Here is a 25,960-nt window from a genome sequence, read left to right as displayed (position 1 = left end):
TATTCACAATTGCAATTAGCACTTCTATACAAGGCTAAATATTAGGTTGTGTCTAGTTTTAAATCTTTAATAAGGGCCTACGTTGTTGAACAAGTGTACCGGGTCATTATGCATAAAGAAATGGATTATATTCAAGGAACAAGTGAATCGAAAATAACAAACAATAATCTTTGGCAACTAGCAACTAGAAATTATTTTATGTTTTGCATTGCATTGAATATTTGAGTGTGAATGCTTACTTAAAACATTGTTCTACCATGGGTAGCATAATGGCAATATTAAAAGTCAATCAAAAAACATAATTCTAGAGTAGAGTAATAGCTAAGACCTAAGGAAGAAGTCTATTGCTAGCTTTCCCCTGGGAAAATTTGTAAAGGGTTGTGTGGTGGCATTAGATGAATGAGTTGAACTGGTATGCAAAATTTCCATGGGGTAAGTTTTGTCCAAACTTTAGATTTATAGTAGTTGGAATGCTTGCATATAATAACTTAATATTATTTGTGTTAGTTAGGCAATTCGCACAATCATGAGCATGACCACTACCTTTTTGCTTTATGCTTGCCTTAAGTTCATGTAAGATGTATGCTATAATGTGGAATGAACATGGAATATTGACACATAAGGTAAAGATAGCAAGATCTTGCTTTCTCGTTGAGGAGAATGTGGTTGCTTGTTGAAGAGACTGTGCATGCCTAAATGACAAGTTTTGAGAGACTTTGGTCTTGTTTTCATAAAAAGGGATTGCTAAAGCCTACCGACTTGGATCTAATAGTAGATTTTTGGTATAAGTAAAGCGACCACATGTATTTGAAGTGAAGTACGGGCTTTGAAGTGGTTCATTGGCAATGTTTGAAGTCTCTCTTTTGTTGTATTATGTTATGCACCTTTTGAAGAGCTTTTTCAGTGCCCGTTAAGATGTTACAAGCATGTCAAAATCAAGTTAGAAAAACGAGGGAGCTAAATGACCTAAAGATTATGTCTCCCCTTCAAATGAAGTAGGACATAAGAAATAGCATGTTGACAATCAAATTTGGACCGGATAGTCCACTTACTTAGAGAGAGTGGACACTTTTTGGATGAATATCAACAATTAGATACTTTGGGATGGAGGGTGGGTGGAATCTTTCCAATACTTTACTTGACTCCTAAAGGGCCTAAAGAAATAGCATGTTGACATTTGAATTTGGATAGGAAATCCACTTACTTAGAGAGAGAGACTGCACACTTTCCGGGTGAATATCAACAATCTTAAATGTTAACAACAATCTGATAATGTGGGATGCAAGGGTGGGGTGGGATCTTTCCAAATACTTGACTTGGGATGCATGATGTGAGGAGGAGGATGCGAGGAGTGGAAAGAGAGAGGGCTAAGGAGGGGAGTGCGAGGAATGGGGCATGGAATAAATCATCAAAAGTGGGGCTAAGATGCTGAGGGGGCGGAATCTAACTCTACACGTGGCGAAACGTAAATGGATAGATTGCGCCTCCCTATATAAAGCCCCGCTCGGTCGGGGCCTAAATACTCGCTAAACATCTGGATTAAGATTTCTTCCCAAGCGCATTTCGCCTCTACATTTGACAGAGTCGCCGCTAAATTTGGTGGGCGCGTTCCTTACGACTACGATTGGCAGCGCCGCCGTCGAATTTGGAGGCGACTTGACTAAAAGCCCCGCCATCCCGACGGTCATTTTTTCTGCTGCGGGCTTCCGGAAGCGCAGGAGTCGCAGGGGTTTCCCGCACGCCACTGTAAGTTCCTTCTCCTACTAATTTTCGGCTTCGTTTGCTGCTTTCTCGCCAGATCTATTGCCATCCCTGACTCATTCATCGAAGATCAACCTGATGCGCCGTGCTCCTGCTTTGCCTCTTCCATCGGCCTCGCCTGATAAGTTTGCTCGCTTTCTGCCGCATCTCTCACCTCGATTGCCCCCGCTTTTTCCTCGATCGCCCGCGGTCCTTTGCCTCCTCCATCGTCTCTCCATGACGCACCCGCAGCCTTGAACGTCTTGCCTTCATCAAGCTCACGTAATTGCTTCCACAAGCCCTGCATTTTTCAGTCATTTTCGACTCCATATTGAGTTGCCTCGCCGAGAGATCGTAGCTCTCAGTTCTTACTCGTAGACCGTAGGCTTTTAGCACTATCGAGCTGGCAAAATTCTTTTGGTCCTTCGTTCGAGCTGAAGCTACGATCAGTAAGCCCCTCGCCGAGGGAGTATGCTGCGAAGGCTCTGATTACGAGTGAGTGCGTATATCCCTATAAGCGTGGATTTCTATCTGTTGTCGTTGGTTTTCGGGTCAAAGCGAAGCGAAGCGAAGCGGCGAACCGTTGCAATGAGGGTCGTTATACATCCTTTTAGAATGTTAGCGGTGATTTCTCGTCAGCGTTAGGGGAGCTGTCATTCTTTTACGGCACCCGTTGCGGATGTCAGTCACAAAGTGCTTCTGCTCTATGTTTGGATTTAAGCATCAGCTAAATAGACCTATGCGTATCCAATTTTTAGATAACTTTGCAGCTTTTTCACTTGCAGATTTGTCGATTCATTTCTTCAAAAACGCTTAGATTAATGAAGTGGCTTGAGAGAATTTTCAAAGGTCCTTCGCACCATAGGGTAGGGGAGTACGAATATGACAATGATGGTGATAACACAGGCCGGAATAGAGTGAGTTTTTTCGTTGTTCCCAGTTTTGGTTTATGCTTTTCTTCTGTCTTCCTGATGCCGAAAGACTTGAGTAACAACCAAAAGTTTTGCATCTCACGGTGGAAAATTGGTGACATGTGCAGGATTATAAATCCAGAGAACAGGTAGAAGATGAGGAGCTTGATCATGCGATTGCTCTCTCTCTTTCTGAAGCCGATTACCAGAGAGCGAATGGTATGATACTATCATCCGCATACTTTACTTTAAGCTTGATATGTGTTGTTAACATTTTCAAGTTCATAACAAGAGCTCCCCTGATTTCTCACACTCCACACGCAAAGGACGTACAATGCTCCAAACACGGAGGCTTTTGGTGTGATTGATTCTCTCTTTTGGTTTGATGATTCTCTCTTTCCAAAGGTGGAAGGTTTTGTACGACTCTCTCTCTCTCTCTCTCTCTCTTTTCAAATCTCTCATTCTCTGTGCCAATATAGGTAATCCCTGCTATCTAAAATTGGTATTTTATAATGTATGATGACTATTAGGAATAAGGACCGGTTACTGCATGTCCCCCTTCTTTGTTAGCACTGCCCCGTTAGGGGCAGGGCTCTAGCATAGAGGAACATACTTTTTGGGAGCCCTTGGAAATCCGAACAAGAGGCACTTGTAGGAAGCCACTTGGTTGGATATCTTTTTCAAGGGGCAGTGCGCCAGGCACGTGTGCCTCTTGTTATGTAATGGGTTGGGCTCCTCTAGATACATGTCTGGTTGGTTTTTTCAACCTGATTGTGCCCAGTTACATATAGAACTAAGCCGCTCAATCTCTTGCATCCAAGTTCAATAATGACATTATCTTCATGAGACCAGTCCTTAATGGCGTCTGACAAGTTAAACATTGGATTTCCTTTGATGAGGCAGCTCTAGAGGTAAAGACTCTGGTTGTGACCTACATAAAAGTAAGTTTTTCGTTACAAGCAGGACCAATCTTTGGTTGTAATTACTATCGAGGACTCCCATCTGAATCTCATGAGGTTAGCTGCATCTTTATTCAACCCACTGCAGTCTTAAGAAAAATGTGCAATATCTACTGACCTTTATAGAGGAGATGAGCAAAAGGCTAGAGGATCATGCACTAAACCGCCTTATCACCTAGTCCACCTTGCCAAAGGTGCCTTCAACTATATTTATTCCCCACGTTGCTTCACATGTTTGAAAAATCTATAGTTTTGCTTCACATGTATAGTTTTGAATCGTTAGTTTAGAGCCTTGATCAACCTAGGTAGGTGTTACCTTAGATGCTTTGTTGCAGAAATTGGGGCCTGGGAAACCTCTCAATGTAAAACGACGAGAAAGTGTCCCACCTGAGCACCCCCAAATGATGACTGCAATGGGGCTTGAGGTATGTGATCCTTCTTGATTTAATTGGGGGACTGATGCATGTGCTTTATGGGCCATGCATGTAGCCCACATTTGAGTGTAAGAGCCCAATGCAACTGCCACATGGATGCCCGGCCTTGGCCTATGAATGGGCTGTTATATGGACAGCATGGAGGCCGCTGTATTGGTTGAAAGCATGGCTGCCACATGGGAAGATGCATACGCAGCCAAGGAGGGCCGGAAGGCCTGATGAAGAGGCCATTTAAAATTCCCTGCCGACAGATGCAACTAGGGTGCCAGCAATGGGCTGCCTGAAAACGGACACTTAACCAGGCTCTTGTAGAGGAGAGATTGGCACATCAGGCTGGAGATCTGGGTTGGCCATGTCACCTCAATCGGTCCATGATGGTGCCGATTGGCCTGTTCAAAGAAGGCAGTGTTGGGGGGGGAGAGATTACGCTCCCCACATCAAACTGAAGAGTTTGCTCCAGTCCCTCTATCAATCCACTAAAGCCTCAAGGACACACGGGTGCTGCATCAGTGATAGAAGCAGTTGTCTACCGATGTGGTACTTTGTGCACACATTAGGTGGCTGCCTGTGTGGAGCTTACGTTGTGACAGTCTTGTATGTGACCAGTCCAAAAACGAGGAGCATGGTTATATTTTTGAGTTGCGTAGCTTGCCGTGTCAATAAGTGTTGTCTATATGCTCTAATCTCTACTTGTGTGCACATGCTGGGAGTAGTTTCGAAGGGTAATAAGGATCCATGGGAACCCAAACATCCCATTATGTGGGTAGTGAGGTAAGCTGCTCTGTTGTCTCAGAGCTTCAGAGGATCTACTCAAATTTGCTATTCCAACAATTAAGGAGGCTCTCCCTTTGCTTGATGAAAGGAGACTCCGATATGGGTTTAAGTGTGCCGTAGTCGAGTTAGTGGTAGGGTGTCGATATTTTAACTTGCACATCCAATTTTCTCTACTCCTGTAGCTTTATGGAGCCCATCTTCAACTTTGGGGAGGGAGGCAAGTTGGATGGAACCAACTACCCATTGTGGAAGGTGAAGTTGCAGAGCCATTTGTAACAATGAAGATTTTGAAGGTGACCGGATGGACAAGGTTGTGATATTTGCAAACCCGGATGAAGCTAAATTGTGGGAAAGCAAGGATGCAGAGGCAGTTTCTGTTATATGGGGATGATGGCAGATTTGGTGATCCTCACATCTAACGTGTGGGGATGACTTTTGAAGTCTTGACCATCCTGATAGCAGACATTCCAGGCACCAGTTTGCAGACGTCTGCCACAAGATGGATATTACTGCACTGGCAATGCTCCTGCTGAATTGTTGGAATACTAGGGACCCTGCCCCACCTGTGAGTCCTCGTATGAGGATAGCAAAGGGGCAGGACACCTGTGTAGGTTGGGGGAGAATGGAGGTGCTGGATCTGATGGAAAGGACCAGCTGCATGAGGCTATCCAGCAACGAGGCCAAATGGAGGGCCCATGTGTGTGCAGCAAATGGCCCATCATGTGGGCATAGAGTGGCAGGGCTGAGGGCATTACTAGGCCCCAGCCACAACTTGGCAAGCAGCGGGCTAATCGGCTAGACAAGTAGGTGGGTGGGGAGGGCTCCTCCTGTTGTGCTCACACAAGGTTAGGAGCTGCCTGAAATGACTGCTAAATGCCTCCTGCAGGAGGTCTTTATACAGGGAAGAGCTGAGCACTCCCCTTTAAGAGGTGGCCAACCAGTGTGTGTATGCTGGGCCCTGGCCAAACTGGGTCTGCTTGCTGGCCGACCAGCCAGGTTAGGAGCCTATATAAGCCCTCCCATCCCAGCCATTTGCTGGGCTGCAGTCCCATTTGTCAGCCCTATGTGAGATGTATTGTGCCAGCCCATATGCACCCATGCAGGGCCCATAATCCGTCCCCAAAGTGGGCATGTCTCATGCCAGTCCCACGTGAACTGTTCAGCCCTCCTAGGGGTTCCAATCAATTCCAAGAAGGATCTTGTGTCATCTGCCTGCCTCATCTGCTGCCCACATGGGATGTTATGGATGTGCCTGTTTGACAGCCATGATGCTGCCCATGTGGCTTGTCCTTGTGCAACCAGATCTGCCCACATGACATCTTTTCTTTCTGCCCATGTGGCAGTCCTTCCTCTTGCATAACCTAAGCAAGTGTCACTCCTATGCTCACAGGAGGGGAATGACCTATCTATCGCAACATAAGAGAGACGTTTGGATGCTGCCGATACTCAGATACTCATCCATGTTCAAGAATTGGATATTCACTTGTAGAAACGTAATTCTTCAAAAGAATCCCTCCCTCGCTCGCTCCCCCCCCCTCTCTCTCTCTCTCTCTCTCTCTCTCTCTCTAGGAGGATGGAAAGATATGCCAAAAGAGAGCAGAATATGCCAATTATGTGACCATGGAATGGCAGAAACTGAAGAACACATTTTAATGATATGCCCTTACTATACTCACATCCGGAAAGCATTTAGCTCTCTTCTCGAGGGACATAACAGACTGGCTGATATGCTACATAGCGGGTCACCCCCAGCTTTAGGAACGTTTGTCTATAAGCTTTTCAAGCACAGGAACTCACCTAAGACATAAAGGTAGTTTCTCTTAATACCCTCCCCTCCAAGGGAGGAGTCTTTGTGTACGAGGGTTTTGTATTGCTCAGGTCCTATAGGCCGATTTTTGGTCTTCAGAGGACGATAATATATTCTTCTTCTTCTTCTTCTTCTCTGTGTTCGGAGACAATAGGGGAGCTCTCAATCACCTTCTTACAAGTTCAAGGTGCGCACATGTGACAGGTATACTTAAAAAAGTTCATAATGACTGACCATGCGGCTTCAGGGCCCAGGCTAACATGCAACCGGTCAGTTATGGGAGTCCCTTAAGTAACCCATTGACTTGGGATTACAAAGAACACTAATAGAAAGGAAGGAAGAAAGAAAGATGCTGAAGGTCAAAGTTTCCTCTTTTGTTACCCTTTTTTTTGGCGTTAAAGAAAGCAAGAAGGAATTTTAGGATTGTGAAGGGTACATGTCAGAACATGACTAGGTTGTTGATCAAATAATATCTTCGTGCAGGCAATGATTCTCCTCAGCTTGATGGTGATGAAGATTTGGCAAGAGCCTTGCAGGCAAGTCTGGATCTTGATGAGCCATCATCACGACCAAGCCCTCCACCAATGCATCACGTCTCCTCGGGAAGAAGGTACACCTAGTGCAACTGAGTAAGGTCTAACTTTGTTGGTGGTTAGGAAGGGATACGCTGCTGCCTTCTTCCTTCATCCTTTTGCATTGCAACTTACAGTCCCCATATTAGCTACCAAGGAATATTTAGCAACCTGCAATGTCTTATGTGACGAGTCTGTTTTTTGATGTCCTGAAGATTAAATATGCCACTTTCGAATTGCACATACTTTCATGAAAATTGACTTGAGTATTTGTTTTCTGATCTATTAAATGACTCATCTCATGGTCTTATGTATGATGTCATGTTTGTATTGCAGGATTTGTGAAGGTTGCAAGAATGAGATTGGATTTGGGCGATTTTTAAGCTGCATGGGGGCAGTCTGGCATCCCCACTGTTTCCGTTGCTATGCCTGTGACACACCTATCTCTGACCATGAGGTATACCTTGAATTTCTTTGCATTAGGGACAGAAAAGGAGCCATGTCAAGTTTGTTGGAAGAAAGACACTAAGAGCTTTGGGCATTTCTGTGCAGTTCTCGATGTCAGGGAGCAATCCATACCACAAGAGCTGCTACAAAGAGTTATTCCATCCAAGATGCGATGTCTGCAAAGAATTTGTAATAAAATTTTCCTTGTGCATCCTCATCTGACTTGTAAAGTCCATAGTGCTTTTGTGTATCAGCTAAGAAATCAACATTATCAAGCTTAGATTCTGATTGGCACTTTCATGTATGAGAAAATCCATAGCAGCGGCTAACCTCACATTTCATGCACAGATTCCAACCAATTCTGCAGGCTTGATTGAATACAGAGCCCATCCATTTTGGGGACAGAGATACTGTCCCTGTCACGAGATGGATAGCACGCCTCGATGCTGTAGCTGTGAACGAGTTGAAGTAAGCAAAACACAACCACAAATATTAAGTTTTTTAAACTGTTTGTTGTTACTTATGAGGCTCAATGTCACGATTGAACTCTCTTCTGCTATTTCTTCCAATGCCTTAATGCTTTTATACTTTTCTGTATCAGTCCAAGGATGCCCAGTACATCTCTCTCGGAGATGGGCGGAAGTTGTGCTTAGAATGCTTACACTCTTCTATTATGGACACCGGGGAATGCCAACCTCTTTATCATGAGATTCGTGACTTTTATGAAGGAATGAACATGAAGATCCAACAGGAAATCCCCATGCTGCTTGTAGAAAGGCAGGCCTTAAATGAGGCCATGGAGGGAGAGAAAGAAGTGAGTCATTTCTCAAACATTCAGTGTCTCAACTGTTATTGGATAAAAGTGCAGGTTGGAGTTCACTTTATATAGTAACACTATGAACCTCCAACCTCTGATATGGTCTTTGTCTTTGCTTCTAAGGGACATCATCACATGCCTGAGACAAGAGGCTTATGCTTATCAGAGGAACAGACTGTCAACATTGTAAGCTTTCAACCAATTTCTCGGTTTTAGTTCAAACTTGTGAGCTACCATCTCAAAATCCTTGGGAGTGGATATGAAAATGATAGTCAATTCATGTACACTGTGACACCATCTGCATGTGTAGCCTGGGATGTTCAACGACTAGGGTGAAACACGGATGTGTGGCTCAGAAGCCCTGGAAGGCTTCTTGATGTTGATCTACTGTTGCTGTTGTCTTGTATCACAGATCTTCAAAAAACCAAGGATAGGAGCAGGGAATCGCATTGTTGATATGAGAACGGAGTCTCAAAAGTTGACCCGTCAATGTGAAGTGACTGCCATATTGGTTTTGTACGGCCTTCCAAGGTAAAAGTGTTTACTGGTCATAGGAAGTATTGCAGTATTTATAGATGTACTATTAGTTGCATAGTTCAAGCCTTATAATATCTCGACTTCATATTTCTGCTGAGTGAATATGTGATCGTCCTTGGCCAGGCTACTTACAGGGTCGATATTGGCACATGAGCTGATGCATGCATGGCTTCGCCTCAATGGTAGAAATTTTGCCTTCATTTATCTTTCAACTCGAGTTTTATTTTTTGTTATTCAAATAGAACACAAGAACCCTTTTTACAAACTAAGGATGAGAGAGAGGCACAAAAATTATGTCAACGTGAAAAGAGAGAGGAGGGTTAGATACGAGAAGAAGAGGTGAAGGATGTTAAGAACTTCTATATCATCAAGGAGATGTAGCAGCCATATTATGTACTTCAGTTGCTTTATTGGCTTGTTTCCTTCACTTCAAAGAAGCAGCAGGATCAACTGAGATGAATCTGCCAGTCATTGAATAGGCTTTTAAACATCCCGACTGTCAAATTGGATTTATTACATGTTATCTTAATCTTTCTTTTTAAGCTTTTAGTTTTCTTGCTTGGCCACGGTATGTAGTTCCTGTGTTGTGAGTCAAGCTCAACACAGCCTTCTGTATGCAACAGGATCAGTAGTTTTTCACTATCTTGCTTCAGGAGGATAAGGAAGGACATTGGTTTGGAAGTCAACTGAAACTACACCCCGCCCCTCAGTGTAGCTATGATGATTACGCTGGGCAATTGCATTATGCACCCCATCTTTTCTCTATCCTTCTCTCTACTCTTGCTATTGAACTTAGGATCTGTTGGAGAGTTTCACAAACCCTAAAGTTCACCGTCAGTCTTCTTACTTTTGAGACCTGAGTCTTAGAGTATTCCCTCTTGCATATGTACTTTGGGACTCTCTAGTCTCAAAATTGCAGGAAAGAGTTGATTCATATAGATTTTGCCTATGCCCTAGTCACGACTCTGTGTAGCGACATAAGTAAAGGTGCTACATGGCCCATACAGGCCATTGGAAATGCCTCCTATGGGGGCCCTGAAGCCCTGGGGGCTAGCTACTACCCAAGTGCCCCGACCACTTTTTTTGCTAAAGTGACTGAGGTGCTAGGAGTGTTCGCTATTCCGTTTTATAGTCTATATATATGGAAATTATTTTAGAGTCTTTTGTATACATGTCACTGGTGCATGGACAGAGACTTATGGCCCCTTAGGCACCTGTTTTGAACTTACTTTGATGCCTTTTATAGCCTGTATCCTAATCCCATGTCACAGGGGTGTAACAGCCAATTCTTTACCCAGCAATTCCCCCATTGGCTGCCACAACATACTACAATGTCCCACCATCACAATGAGTGGAACTTCCCCAATACGGCAGCAGCTCCAACTAATTCAATCACATGTCATGTCAGCTGCTCATGAGGGCTGAAATTTGGATTGTTTTAATATCTTGATTTAGGTTGGGAAAAAGCAGTCAAGAAATCCTTGTTTTTGCCAATAGCAGGATGACAGTTTGGGATTGCTGTGAGTGTGGTTTCTTAGTTTTGTTTATAGTCTATCACCTTCTCTGATTTATGTTCTTGGTTTGAAGTTTTGAAATTTTCTCTTCACCATCTGTGTTTCAGAGAGATGCCAGCGGGCTATTGCTCATAAACATTCATGTGTTGTATCACAGGCTTCAGGAGCCTTCAGCCTGATGTGGAGGAGGGAATTTGCCAAGTGCTTGCTCATATGTGGCTTGAATCTGAGGTCATGGCAGGTTCAAGCAGCTCTTCATCTTCATCCCAAAAATCCAAGGCCCCCAAGTCCAATGTCGAGAAAAAGCTCGGGGAGTTTTTCCTCCATCAAATTGCCATGGACTCATCACCTATCTATGGTGAAGGCTTTCGAGCTGCTCATGCTTCTATGGTGCAATATGGTTTGAAGCGAACACTGGACCATATTAAGATGACAGGTGGCTTTCCCCTTTGAAGACATCCGGTGCAAAAAGAATGCACTTGTGCGTTGGGCAATGATAAATAATGAGGTTTACACTATTACTGCAAAGAGTGAGATACACTTAGCACACTTCGACTGGAAGGCAATCCTTTAAGCAAGGGAAATAATATTTCTTGAGATTAGTAACATGTTTTGACTGGAAGGTAGCCTTGCGTTTTTTCCTTCTATTGATGCATGGACCTTTTCATCTCTGGGCGAATACCCTTTGGCTGTGATTGCCACGAGCCATGCAGCCATCAGCAACTCGTTGTAAAGACATTTTTATTGAATCACAATATTTGTTTTACGTGTCAATTGGTGCTGTGCTTATTGGTATTTTGTCAAAGTAGAGGGTGAGGCATTAGGTAATTAAGTTTCTATTGGACATTAGAAATGATAAAAACTGACAATCAAAGCTAGATAAAAACATATACTCAAATCTCATGTTGTAGATTAGTCGCATGGAGAATGGTCAATGCGAATTGGCAAAATCTACATTAAGTAGGTCAAATTGGACCCAATCAAAGGAGATCCCTGAATGTGTGGATTGCTCTTGTTAGTAGCTAACTACCTTAGCAAGGCTACCTTTGCATGCAAGGAGTTCTTCCGAATGAGTGTGGTAGCAATACCTTTTAATCATTAGGAACATTTTGATGGCCTCATCCACTTTGTAGGCTTCGAGTATTCGAGAGAGAATATGTGAGTTGCTAGGAACTCTCCATATTGAGGATAGCAAGTGATCAAAGGGTGGTTTGTACATTCGAGAGTGGCCATGTGAGTTGCACCTTAAATAACGCCTCTTTTCTTTAGTGATTAATAATACATTTGTAAAAGAGTTGATTTATAGCTGCTTCATTCATGTCCTAGCATGCTATTGTATGACTTTAAAGCTCTTATATTTTTCCAGTTTGAATAGACGGGCTGTCGGAAAGTAAGTACACCGTTGGGTCAGAATAAGAGATCTTTGATTTTATCCTCAAGATTAGTGATGGGCGAAAGAGCACATACTAACAATTTACATCAATATACATGCATCTTTGAAGAGGTGGACCAAAGAGAAGGGATACTTAAGAGTCTTACCTTTGTTTTACTATTCTAAAAGTTTTCAAACGGATTCTAGTTAAATATTTTATTTAAGTCCGAAAAGAAACACAAAAATTAGCCAACTAAGTAATGGCACAATCGCCAACATTGCATGCTATTCTCCTTCATCAATATTCTTGGAAACATGTGACAATAAAATATTAAACAGAACTTTGTTATGATGCATGACTCTTCTATGTGAACTAATATCATATACACGATAAGGCTTAATGCAAAATATGCAATACACAATGTGAAAGCAAAGCAACACCATTGGAACCTTCTATTTTCTCTTTTCAAAATGTTGGTTGCAAATTTGGCAAAGGATTACCTTACTTCACAATTATTAAAAGACACTCACATGCTCTCTCTCTCTCATGCCCATGTGCAATGTGTGTTTTGCTGCTTCATGGGTCACACAAATACAAATATACCTAAGGGCAATATGTTATATAACCTCAACTTTTTTCATATTGATTGTGCAACATTGAATTTTATGGATACCAATGAATAATCTAGAATAAGGGACTTTTAATGCACTTGGTGGCTTTATTTTTGTCGGCCATACTTAGAAAAACATATGTGATTTGCTAAAACCCTCAATTTTATTGGCACAGAGTGGTTGCTATAGCTTGTTTGCAATTCACCAAGTCCTACCACAAAAGTTCATTTTGGGTGTGGGTTTGGACTCTTTCTAGAGCAAAGCATACATAAAGACTAATGATACAATAACGCTTTAGAGCATCATGACCCTATGGCACCCATCTTGGTTAAATTGGTTGCTTATATATTTTTTGCAATATTCCATGGTCTCTTCCAATGATGATTGATGATATAGTAATGTTTGAGAGCATGGTTGTCTCCCATTATGGTTATTGATTGTGGAGTGTACATATATAGGAACTTATGCATAGAAGCACCACATGATACTTCTTTTCAATGTAACACCACAACGTGATGCTTATGAAACCCCCCACCTATTCTTCACTTTCCTTTTCCTCCCCCCTTCCTGGCCTTTTCAATTCTTAACTTATAAATGACCATTACTTCAATATAGAGAAGATAATATGCACGAGACTTTTCAAAATTGTTGTGTTTATTCTTTGCACTATATAAAAGTTGAGTTGGTCTTATGTGAATGAAAAAACTTTTTTCATTAAGTGAACAAAAAAACTTTTTTCATTAAGTGAACGAAAAAACTTTTTTCATTATGTGAGTTGGTTTTATGTGAATGACAAAACTTTTTTCATTATGTGAATGTATGCTCTAGGAGAAACATGAAATAGTTCAAGGGATAATAGATACCATATTATTCTTTTGAATCTCTTTCTACTACCACAATAATGAAATTATGTAAATCAAACCGCAACAAAAATGAACTACTTGACACTAGATAAGCTTTTTCTAATTGAATTCACATATCACAAGATATAATATTGCAAATCCAAAAACATTTCAACTTTGATTTTTGTGACACATAGCTAAGCATATAAATGTATCACAAGCACATTATCATATTACTTCAATGATTTGTTTATCTCTTACATTTTTCTTTTTCAAGCAAACATAATATAATTGAATATGTGATCATTGAGGCATTGAAAAAGCTAGTCCATGTTTTTGTGATGTCTAGGTACATTGTGGTTAAGTTTTTTTAAATAAAAATAATGTTGTTGCACATATGCAAAGATAATGGTAAAGCTATTAATCATGGATTTCAATTGTCTACGTAATTCTCGAGATGATCAACACAACTAAGCAATGCTACAATGACTTCAAAAATTTAAAATCTAATCTATACAAATAATTTGATACCTAATTCACACCAATAGGACCAAAATAGCTAAGATCCATTTATTACTGTTAACTACCTCATAATAATTATATTATTGAGAAGAACACATCTTCTAATAAAGTAAAACAATTCTATTTAGCTCTTGGGAGTGGCAAAATACTAGAGAAAACATGGCTCAAGCAAAAGAACATAGGGTTTTTTGATTCTATCTCCTTTGTCAATTTGGAACTAATATTGGGCAAGGATTGGGGCTATATGTAGAGATCTAGGCTTTGTTTAGTGAAAAGATGTAATATTTTAAAACTAGCCTTTGGTTGCAAAAATTTCCTCGGAGTGATGTGTGAACATTATGTAGAAAGGATACTTGTTATTAAGCACTAACATTGACAAAATTCACACTAAGCTAGAACTTTAAAGGCTTAAGATAACAAACATTAATTCATAATATGGACGTTGTATAAAGATACGGATGGACATTAGGATGTCTTAATAACTTGAGTCTACGGTTCTACGTTTCCATTAAACTATTAAAACTAAGTGAAACTTATTAATTAGAACATGCTAACATTTGATACCATTTTTTGTATCTATGCCATCTATTCCCACTATACAACTTGAAAGACATGAAATAATTTAACAAGGATATAAAATATTTTAAGCATCCTCTCAATCTTGGATCTAAAAAAAGGCAACACAAATGTGTTTGAAAATCCATATGTTTTCATATCTATTTCAAAATAGCTATAGAAGATCCATATTTTCTCTTGGTGGTGAACTATCAAGGCTCATTTAAAGGTAAGACAACAATCATGGATGACATGATTGTTGAATGTTGTAATAAATATCGATTGACCTATTCCTCTCATTATCCAAATCATTTAAAATGGCAAAGATATACCTAGATAAATGAATTTAGTCATAAGGTTTTAGTCTTGTTGTTTGGCTAGACCTTGTTAAGCAATTGCACATTTAGGGATTGTAATGGGTCCACATGCTAATAGAAATAGTAGCTCACCTACAATGAGCCAACATACCCAATCTCATATACAATGAGTCAACATACCTAATATCCTCACTTCTATAGTTGTTCCTTATAAGCATGTTGCCAAAAAGCAACAACACAACTTTCATGTCACGATAAAGGAAAGGGATATATGGGAATGTGATTAGTTGGAGACAATATTAAAGAAATTTGATATGGGACAATCAGTACCCCCCCTATCTTTGTGACTTCAAGGTGTCTCCAATACACATGTCACTACAGCTTGTTGCAATGTGGTCAAAAGACACGGGTTTGCCATGCCTAAGGTGCTTCTAAGATAAGAATCTCAAATAAAGCAAGACATTTGTGTGGAAATAATATTGTATGGATATTATAGGCAATATTCTACACAATTGGGATTTTGACCATGAGATCATATGACCCCCTAAAACAAAGAATGCCAAAAGTGCCTAAATTCAAGACAAGATTCAAGATTTTTTACATATTCATAAAATAATGTATTCGTGAAATAAAGTAGAGTGCATCTATTATAGGAAATCTTGCGCTTTGAATTTACTACTTTCTTTAGGTACAACAATTACCAAAATATATGGAAACTTTGAATAGAATGTGCAAGCAAATTATCTCTCTCTCATATTTATTAGATTGAGTGCATTGTCTTGTATATCAACTCATGAATTTTTATTTGGGTCAATATGACCATTGGATGATGAAATGGATGAAAATTTCTCCTTATCATTTAAAAAAAGAATGTTATGCCAATATTTCAAGAATTTTGTTAAAGAATGTTATGCCAATATTTCAAGTATTTTGTTTTCTTTTGATGGGTCAGCATGGATATTTTCAATTCATTGAACTAATTAGATTCTATATGCCCATTTGTTAAGGAGACTCATTTTAACTACTTTTGCAATCTAAGATGGATGGCCAAGTCGCAAAGCATTGCATTGGCCATTATGTTTTGTATAAAATCAATGCAAATTTCAACAAGTTCATCTTTCATTTGGTGATACTATAATGTAATCCAACAAACTTCTTCATAGGTAAATTGATCAAAAAGCTTGGGATATAGAAAATTAGGAGATGCTACAACATGCCCCTCCTTGCCATAGCTCACCCTCCCCCCCGTAGCTCGCTTCTTCTCCCTGCCTCAGCTGCCTTTATTTCCTTTCTCCCCCTCTGCCTCTGCTTCTCCCTCGCGTGCACTTTCTTCTTCGCCCGATCGCCACCATTTCTCTTGCCTTCTGCCACTCGTCTGCCCCTTCTTTCCCTTCAGGGCTGCTGCCCAACCCATTTTGTCATCCTCCCCCCCTTGGTGGGCTGCGTGCTGGTGTTGGGAGTCCCATGAGGAGTGTGAGACCTACACTCGGGGCTGCTCATTCCCCCTTGCTACTCATGTGGACCTAGGGGACACCTGCACCCCCCCCCCCCACCTACTGCTAGCTATCCTTCTAGGCCTTATTGGAAGTAGCTGCGCCATCTCAACCCATGGGTTAAGGGCTTGCATCACCCAGTTTTAGGCTGTTGAAATAGCTTGAGGAGATGCCCTCCCACGAGTGTTTTGAAGGCCTATTGGTGGAGTTTCTTGATCAGTTTATTAAGCTAGTTTGGGCTACTAAGAGCTTGCTCACAGAGCTCTTTCTACCTCAGCCTTGTTCCAGCTTTGAGTTTCCGCCTTTCTGGTTTTTTCCCAGCTTGCCCAGCACTTAGGCAGCCCTTTGCCTCAGCTCTTGCCCGGTTTCTTTTGGAGTTTTTTCCTTTTCCCCTTTTTTGTACCTCCCTAATAGTGACGGAGTCCATCCCATAGTCAGCCTTTGCTACTACGGTGGTGGTTGATGAGGATGTCCCCAGACTTAGACTGGTGGTAGAGAACCTTTACTCCCTTCTGGAGTGGATCCTCCTTGAGACCCTTGAGGGAGTGAGCTCCGCCAAAGGAATGAGGTGTCAGGTCTACCAGGTCAGTGCCTTCAATGCAAAGAGCGGGGACATTTGGCTAGGGACTGCTGTCCTCAAGGTCAGAGACGACCGCCCCTTAGCAGGATCACCAATGGGAGCCGCAGGTGGATAGGTCAAGCCTCCCTCGCAGACATGAGCAGCAATAGTAGTCTCAGCCCCCCCCGCAGGTCAGACAAAGTTAGCAATGGGAGCCCGAGGAGACCAAGACCAAGTAGCCCACCAGGCCATAGCAAGTAGCCCATCAGTAGGAGTCCTAGACCCCTTGGGTGACACCTTAGGAGGGAGATTGACCAAGGTGGTTAAGAAAAAGCCCAGCAAGCGGGCCTGAAAATGCTGCAAACAGTATATTTGATGCAGAGAGAGAGGGAGAGTAGAGCGAGAGGCATCCATGGAGGAACAGCCAAAGGCCCCTCTCCAAGCGACCCACCACCCCGAGGGCTGGGACCCAGGCTCCTCTAGTGGGGATTCTGGTAGTGTAGAGGTCCAGGAGCAGCAGTCTCCCGATGTTCTGATGGCCAATGCTTTACAAAGCACCTGGCCATGGTAGCAAAGGAGGAGCCCAGAGTTTTGGATCACGGGGATAGCAAGAGGATTCAACCTTGCCTCCACTCCCTCCCCTTCCTTCGCCCCAAATCCCTCCCCCTTGAGTTCCCCTCCCTCCCCAACTTTGCCTCCCGCCCCTCCTGCTATGGTCACCCTCACCACCAACCCCCCTCCCCCCCCCTTCTCTCCCCTCTCCTATCCTTCCTCCACCCTAGTAGGATTTCCAGTTCCACCCTCCTCGTGTCCTACCACCTCAGGCCCGTTCAGGATCCCTTGCCAAAAGGACAAGGGCGCATCCTCCTCACCCTCCTCTTCGTCGCAGCAATGGACTGTCTCCCCCACTTCTCAGCCCCCCTCAGCTTTTAGGCAGCTCCTGAGGGTGGGGACTCATCATCCCAATCATCCTCAAGTCCTCAACTTTACTTAGCAGAGCGCCCTTTTTCAAATATTTCTAGAGGCTGGGGCCCTGGAACTACCTCAAGATACCATATTCCTATCCCTTGCTAGTGGACCTTACGCCATCAATCTCGTAAGCATCTGATTGGGGGCTTCCAGTTCGCTTCCATCGGGGCTAAGAAGTGGCTCCAGAGATGTTCGATGCCATGATGAGTGACCAATTGTTACGCATGATGGACGAGTGGATGGGTCCTTCAGGGCTTGCACTTATGCCTCTTCCATGGAAGTGTAGTACATTTTCAATTGGGTTTTACACGGGGATAACCGATCTGCGGCTTGGTAGTAGGAGTGATCTGCCTCCCACCTGAGGTAAAACCTGATCTTGCATACTACTGGCCGATCCAGAAGTGTGCTGAGATGTTTGGGGTAGACGTCTCATTCATGTTGCAGTGGGCATGGAAGGTAGGCATTGAGTTGGTAGCCACATTGTTAGATAGACACGGGCTACTCACCCTCCAAACCCCCCTCAAAGTCGTAGAAGGAAGTTTTCCTGCAACAGGCTCCCAAGCATAGACGGGCCTTGTTTTCTACTCCCCCCTCCCCATGACTTGGACTATGGTGAGCTGGATTGTGCACGGGTTACATGATCGTGCACGGAGCCAGCCATAGTAAAACTAATATCTACCAGGAGTTGCAAAGGGTAGTGGTAGGATGGACATTGGATTTCCTTTTGATTCAAGAGCACATGTTTTCAATAGCGGACATCGGACGTTGCCACCACCTCTTGCCATGCAGAGAGGTTTGGTCCCCATCACAAGGCATTAGTGGAGGGGTTTGTATTTCAGCCTCTAGGCAGTGGCCCCAGAGGTTTTTGATCAGGGGGAGTGCACATTCTGGATGGGCATTTGGTTAGGAGAGTCCATGATAGGGATCCTCAACGTATATGTACCTACTTACTGTCAGCACCGCCCTGCTTTTCGGAGTCGACTAGCAGAGTGTCTTCCTGAGGTTGACTCGGATTGTTGGAGGTGACTTCAACAACCTAGAGTATGCGGAGGACAAGTAGGGAGGAGCCTCGTTCTCTAAGATGCCTACAACAGAGAGGAGTGCTTAGGAGCAGTTCATCTTTGTGATCAGGGGTAGGGACCCTTGGCGCGAGGAAAAATTTATAAGAGTCTTGGACAGTCTACAATTCTCCTTGTTAGAGGAGACAAGATGGTCTGTTAGAGCACCTAGATTGATTTTATGTTGGGGATTGGGTGCTACACAGGGGTGGCTCCATAGGCATCCTAGCACGTACTACCATGTTCGATCATTTCCCAATTATACTTCACCTCGTGTAGCCCCACCCAGACTCTCCCAAAAGGGGAGTCGCATCCACACTACTTCTTGCAAGAGGAGGAGGTCTAGTAGGCAGTTGTGGAGATTTGGCAACCTACCAAAGGCCAAGCCCAGTGAGGAATAGGAGGCACGGGTTGCAGAGGCAATTCAAAGGAGTAGTGTGGAGCTCTAGTCTCAAGCCCTATGATGAAGGTAGTCTATCCAAGAGTGCAAGAGAGCCCTGATGCAGGATTTAGCTTCCATAGAGAGACTTAGAGAGCAGGATCTAGCCTCTTATTGGCTCTAGGGCCCCGACATGAGGTCGCATGACTAGTTCTACAAGCCACAAAGGTTCAAAGGGATGAGTTTATGTATCATTCATCAGGGGCCATTTGGGTTCAGCAGGGGGATAGGATGACCACACAGTTCTTTTAGACTATGGAGCCTCACTCTAGGGCCGAGATGAGGTCGCATGACTAGTTCTACAAGCCACAAAGGTTCAAAAGGATGAGTTTATGTATCATTCATCAGGGGCCATATGGGTTCAGCAGGGGGACAGGATGACCACGCATTTCTTTTAGACTACGGAGCCTCGCTCAGTAGGGACACAGCTTCAGAGACTGCGGATGATGCACTCAAATCCTTAGGAGATCCTAGAGATGACCACAGACTTCTATCAACATTTGTTTTAGGCAGAGGATGTCCCTTGCGATCTTGATAGCTCGTGAGGCAATTTGTGAGCAGGTGCCTATAGTGGTTACCCCAAGCCTGAGAAGACATCTGGAGACTCCTTTCATCCAACATTCGTCCTGAGCTTCTGGGAGAACATTAGCATGCCTTTTCGCCTGGCCTATTAGGAGATCTTTGACTCTAGCTCACTCCCATAGTCCTTGAGTCAAGGTTGGATTTATTCGATCCTGAAAGAGGGGGAGGTCGGATTGTGGAGACCAATCACCCTGATGGATACCACATACAAGATCCTAGCCAAGGTCTTGAGCTTGCGGTTGCATCCCCACTTCCTAGACATTATCCAGGACACAGAGATAGGCTTTGTGCAAAAGCGAAACAACCTGGACAACATCTTAACTTTTTGGGATGCTGTGGACTGGTCCAGGGAGGAGTCGCAGCCCCTCATCATTCTCCTCTTGGATTTTGAGAAGGCCTACTATACGGGGGAGTCGTCTTTCCTGGAGGGCACGATGTAGCATTTGGGTTTGACGGATAGGTGGATTAGAGGGGTATCGAATCTTTATATGGGGAGCTCCAGTGATGTGGTAATTGGCGGCCATACATGGGAACCCTTTTGTCTTTCTCAGTCGGTTCAATAGTGTTGCCCTCTTGCTCCCTTTCTCTTTCTCTTTTTAGCCGAGGCTCTGGGATATTTCCTGTGTTCTCAGACAATAGGTCTCATAGGGATGCAACTCCCCATCAGACACGATGAGGAGCTTCTAAACTCAGAGTTCACAGATGACACATCCCTTTTTGTGGAGGGTACTGCAACGAGTCTAGAGGTGGTTAGGGGTGCTCTAGCCATCTACAGCGAAGCGTCCGAGGTTTGAATTAATTGGACCAAATCCATTGGCTTCTTCATGGGCTCAAAGGCATTCCAGGAGGTTTGAGACTAGTGTTCAGACTTTAGCTTTTGATGGATCTTGCGGGGACAGACTGTGAGGTACCTTGGATGCCAAGTTGGGATAGACATTATAGCAGAGTAGCAGATTGCCCTGGTGTTAGAGAGTGTGCAGCAAAAGATCCTATACTAGAGCCCAGCCAAACTCTCTCTCTCGTAGGATGAGCACTAGTAGGTAACCATGTCCTCTGTGCCACACTGCCTTTTGTTGGTGCTTCCATCGAGGCTACATGGGACAGCTGTGGCACTTGGTGCAAAATTTTCTTTGGGCTGGACAGGATAGCACAAGGAATGCCAGAACTAGAGTCGCCTGGCAGAAAATGATTTTACCTCAGTCACGAGGAGGTTTGGGTATCATTGCCCCGAAGAGCCATCTTAGGCAAGTTGGTTGTCAGGGGTCTTACCCTAGGTGCATAGAGCCTTGGAAACTCCTCCTACAGTGTGTGCTCCTTGGGAACACCCGCCGCACAAGTGGGCAGTGGTAGCATTCACACAATTGGATTTTTTCTGAGGCCCCCCTCATAAGGAAGGGCTCTCCTTTGATGAGGAGCCTTTTTTGAGTTTGATAGTGCCTTTCCAGTGGTCTCATTAGGGCTAGCCCATCTTGCAAGGAGGAGTTTGAGCACCAGCCACTTATGTGGCACCTAGAGGTCCTAGATTTGGAGGGGCATCGTATGCTTGGACAGTGGACACATATTGGGATATAGGTCTTTTGGGGTCTAGCTTGGCATCAGCTAGTGCACAGCAACTTTCTCACCTGAGAGGGGCAGACATCTAGATGACAAAGACTAAGGCAGCGATCTCTATATCGTGGTGGGAGGGGCTTCCTTTGCCCTAGACCCGACACTACTAGGCTGGTTAGTTCTTGCAAACAGGGGTACCCCTCATGGTCTACTTCTTCTAGGAGACTCTCCTTTCTTGCTTCTATAGGGTGGGACCAAATGGCCTGTTACAGGTTGAATTGAAGAGTGATGGCGGGGATGTGGGAGATCTGTGGGGATTGGAGTGGCAACGGATCAAGGTAGTAGGCCGATTAGGCAAGGCCCGACACATAGACCTAGGCACAGATTTCTCGGGACTAGAGGGAGCAGTTTCGCACCTTTGGCTCTTCGAGGGCTGGCCTCTCTGTGATGTAAGTGGGACCCAATGGAGTGGTTTTGGCCTACACGAGTAGCAGAGTCAGACAGAGTGGAAGGAGGTGCCCTTCTTCTCCTACACGACCTGCATCAGTCCGTCGGATATAGATAGAGGCCGTAGCTTGGACTCCATCATTGGGTGGAGTAGGAGGTCCCCAAGGAGGTCATCTCATTTTTTTGGCCTCACCTTTGGACCAGACTGAGGCCATGGAGCTCCTATTTCTTCTAGTTGATGGATCATGGAGGGCTGCCCATTGCTAGAGCAGATGCGAGTCGATGGTGGCAGATGCCTTTGTTGTGCAGAGGGAGTACTAGAGACAATCCCCCAATGCCTCTGGGGCTACAAGGCTGTGCAGAGAATTTGGTTCGCAACTTCGGATTGTGGCCAGCACACAGTAGATGCAGAGAGACTTCACTTGGGGGATGCTAGCATGGCTCACAAAGGGCAGGCATGCTTTTTCCATTGACCTAGTGTAACAAACTTACAAGATCAATGGACAACAGGTATCCCAGATAGAGGCCTTTGATGTGGCACCACCCACCCACTCACGATCGGCATTCTCACTACAGGATAGTGTCTAGGGGACAGTGGCTAGCATCACTGCAAAGTTTAACATGTAAAGTGAGATGAAGGTGTCAGGAAAAAAAAGGATCGAAACTACTATTGTTTACCCTCAAGGCAAGTACCCCAGGATGCTCAAAAAGGCCTATCTTCTTAGATATGCATTCCTTGTGTTCACTTGCTTAACATTAAATCCCACACCTTTGGTCCCTATGCTAAAGCATATATTTCGCGATCAAGAATAAAATAATAAAACTTCAAGCATTCCATAGCAAGAGAAGCTCAAATTCTACCTATAATTTCATGTATGGAAACTAAAATTCTACTATTTGATAATTTCATTATCAGTAGCTCTTCATATGAACTTTTTAAGATCAAAGATCTCCTTCTAATGATAAGATTTAGGCTGTGGAGTGCACCTTTTTACAATGGCATCTTTTCATAATTAAATTACATGCACAATTGTTGAAAGAGTTCAAAAATATTTTGATAGACTTGTAGTGTATGCACCAACATACCCCTACAACCAATAAAGGTCTAACTTTTACTTTTTGTTACTACATATCATCTTGGACATAAATGATATCTTAGTTAAAATATCCTCATCACTATTATGGGGTCTCATATTGGCAACCCCCCCCTAAAAAAAGAAAAGCAAAGGAAAGAGAGACTTCTATATGTATGACCATTCAAATACATTAACTAAGTGTTGCAATGGCAAACCCAAAACTTGACCACCCTAGATGATAACATTCCTTGCAAAATCCTTCAACTTTCTTCTCAATCGAATGGTTAGGTATAGCAATCTATGGTACTATAAGAAATAGTACAAATTTACTAACCCACTTGATCATCTTAAAGAATTGTGATAGTAGATGAGAATGATGTTGTCATTATGTATTCCCAAATCTGTTAATAATTCACCATGTGCTCCATGTAAGCATGAAAGGCTAGAATCCTATAAATGCATAGATTTACATGCATGCATGCACGCACAGACAAACACACACACACACACACACACACACACACATGCACGCACGCACCCACCCACACGTGCATGCTTCAAAAAACTTATGCTATTTTCCTCATCTCTTAAAAGAAAGACGTTTTCTTTACTCCATACAATAGCAACAATAGAGATTCAAAGTACTTCAGACTATGTCTTATCATTAAAAAAAAGAAAGTCATTATATCAAACCCGTGGATTAGTAAAAGGTAAGAGTAGTAGTTCCCATCAACAGTCTAGCACTACCACTTCTGCATAACCATAATCGTGATCATCAATATCACGATATTGAGACAAGGCAAAAAAATAATGAACTAAGAAGTCAACATCATTTGGCTTTTCAACAAGCTAGGATTTGGTTCATAAGTAAAATTTTAAGAGGACTAGTAATTATCTATTTCCAAAGTTCAAAAAACATCTTAAAATTTCCATGAATTATCAATGGTTTTGGGTCCAACGTCAGTGTCTTGGGATTTTGATACAAGGATGTCGTGTTTTCTCTCTTTATGTTTTCCAATTTTTGAGTAATGTGATTCGGGTGAGTTCTTGTTCTCAAGTCTTGGTTAAATTGTTCATAGTTTTACGTCGAGATGTCCCTATTTTTTCGATGCCACTAGTGGTCCCTATTTCCAGTGTTGGATTCTTAGGTTTTGGGTTTTCTTCGCTTGATTTCTAGAGCCTATTGTTCCAGATCTCCAGGTCTCACTACTCTGGGTACTAAGATCACTTGTTCTAGACCTAGTTTTCAATTTTACTTGTTTTGAGGACACATTGATCGTTGTATTTTTTAGAATGAAAAGTGTTCTAGAGAAAACCTTGATGCCGTTTAAAAAAGACACTTTATGGTCTCAAGCAAGACCTAGAAATCTGTTATAGGAAGATTGTCACTTATTTTAGACAATATGTGGATGACCTCATCATGACAGGTAGTAACGATAAATCGATCAAAGAGGTCAAGGCCAATGTTTGTATCAAATTTGACATGCATGATGATATGGGATTCTTGCATTACATTTCACATGTTCACTATTTAGATTGAACGGAGGGAAGGAAGACCTATTTTGGAGTCAAAATGAAAACATAGACTCAATTTAGAATGATGGATGACATACCTCTCAATACATCTATAGAGATTGGGCATGATATGCAAAAAATGAGAATTGCTCCACTTCTAGATATGTCCTTATATTGCAAGTTGAATAAGTTATCCTTTACGATAGATCATGCCACATGTTGCACAATTGAGTGTGTGGCCTTATATTGCAAGTTGAATAAGTTCTCCTTTACAATAGATCATGCCACATGTTGCACAATTGAGTGTGTGGCCATAAAGACTTTGATTTTATAACAATACATCCACATGCTTCCAATGAGCAGCATATGCTATCACATTAAACTCCTCATTTGAAAGATTCTAATATTTTTTACACAAAGCAAACTAGCCTTCACCCTATTTTGCTTCTTTCTTGCCATATTACAATATTTATATCCTTAAACGTTCATGTGCTTCACTTGTATTTTTTCTATCCACCTTGAGTACGCTTTTCTTCTTGTTTTCACAATTTGCTCATCTACTAAGAGGTATGCTTGTATCATTTTCATCTTCACAATCAAATCTCTTCTTTATATTGAGGATAATTATTAGCTTTTGTATTCATTGAAGCAACCTACTTGTCTATATCTTCTTCATAACCACAAGGGGTGTGCTAATTTATGTTCTCTCTCTTAGTAACCTACAAATATACGACATTTTCCAAGCTTTTGCTAGCTCTAACCTGTAAGCATGTGGCACGTGTACTTGAGGACTTTCGAAATTCCACTTTAGCTTGTTAAGCTCCTTATATTAGGAGTTTGCCTCCAATCTTTTAGTGCACCTCTTCAAGAAAGGAAAGGAAGATGTTACTCCCATTTGTTTTATTACCCAACAAAGGACATATAGCCCAATTTAGATTTTAAAACTCAAATAGAAGCTTGATCTAGTCCCTAGACTGCTTCAAGTAATCTCTCTACTGTAAGACACATCATTCACTATACCTCAAAAGCCTTGATCACTCTCGATGGTGGCAAACCTTTCTCCAAGGTACTAAACTTCTAAAATTTTGAATCTAAGGATCCTTAAAGTAGATGTCAATGAGATCCCACTAATCACCTCAAATGTTTTCTTTTTTTCCACCAATCATAAAGGTTCAAATGTAAAGTCTTACCTTCTATAATAACACCCCTTAATTGTTCCTTGAATCTTCAATATCATAGAGATCATTTGCTCACAATGATTATCTATACTGTATCACATTCTTGGGAGCCATGGAGCAAACCAATAATTTCAATACCTAACCATAGAAAGGCAATGGTTGGATAATTTTAACTGCCCAACAATAATTTCATCATAGTTAGCTTTTGTAAAAAGGGTAGCCTTAAGGTCAGGGAGCAAGGGACACTCAAGCATGGGCGATTTTTTCATGTTAATTTCATTAAAAAGAATAAATTTTCTATTAATGTTGAAAATTTGGATGCCCTAAAGAAAACACATGTTTGAAATATTTGCCAAGATTTGAA

The 25,960-nt window shown here is 42.5% G+C and overlaps 1 protein-coding gene across 1 annotated transcript; it reads left to right on the top strand.

Annotated features, from left to right (window-relative positions):
- The first annotated feature begins 1,602 nt into the window (after positions 1–1,602).
- Positions 1,603–11,286, top strand: LOC147882254 (LIM domain-containing protein HDR3-like). Its single transcript, XM_087401252.1, has 12 exons — positions 1,603–1,746; positions 2,526–2,657; positions 2,780–2,870; positions 7,109–7,235; positions 7,534–7,654; positions 7,750–7,833; positions 7,993–8,112; positions 8,246–8,458; positions 8,585–8,647; positions 8,874–8,992; positions 9,122–9,180; positions 10,670–11,286. Exons 2-12 carry the CDS (start codon positions 2,562–2,564, stop codon positions 10,963–10,965), a joined length of 1,389 nt encoding a protein of 462 aa, XP_087257378.1. The 5' UTR covers positions 1,603–1,746; positions 2,526–2,561; the 3' UTR covers positions 10,966–11,286.
- The last annotated feature ends 14,674 nt before the right edge of the window (positions 11,287–25,960 follow it).

The sequence above is a fragment of the Dipteris shenzhenensis genome, chromosome 30 (genome assembly GCF_047967505.1).
Source record: "Dipteris shenzhenensis isolate YYH24624 ecotype China chromosome 30, Dip_SZ_1.0, whole genome shotgun sequence".
NCBI classification, from domain to species: domain Eukaryota; kingdom Viridiplantae; phylum Streptophyta; class Polypodiopsida; order Gleicheniales; family Dipteridaceae; genus Dipteris; species Dipteris shenzhenensis.
The sequence above is the reverse complement of the archived record's forward strand: the minus strand, read 5'-3'. Positions and strand labels throughout refer to the sequence as shown.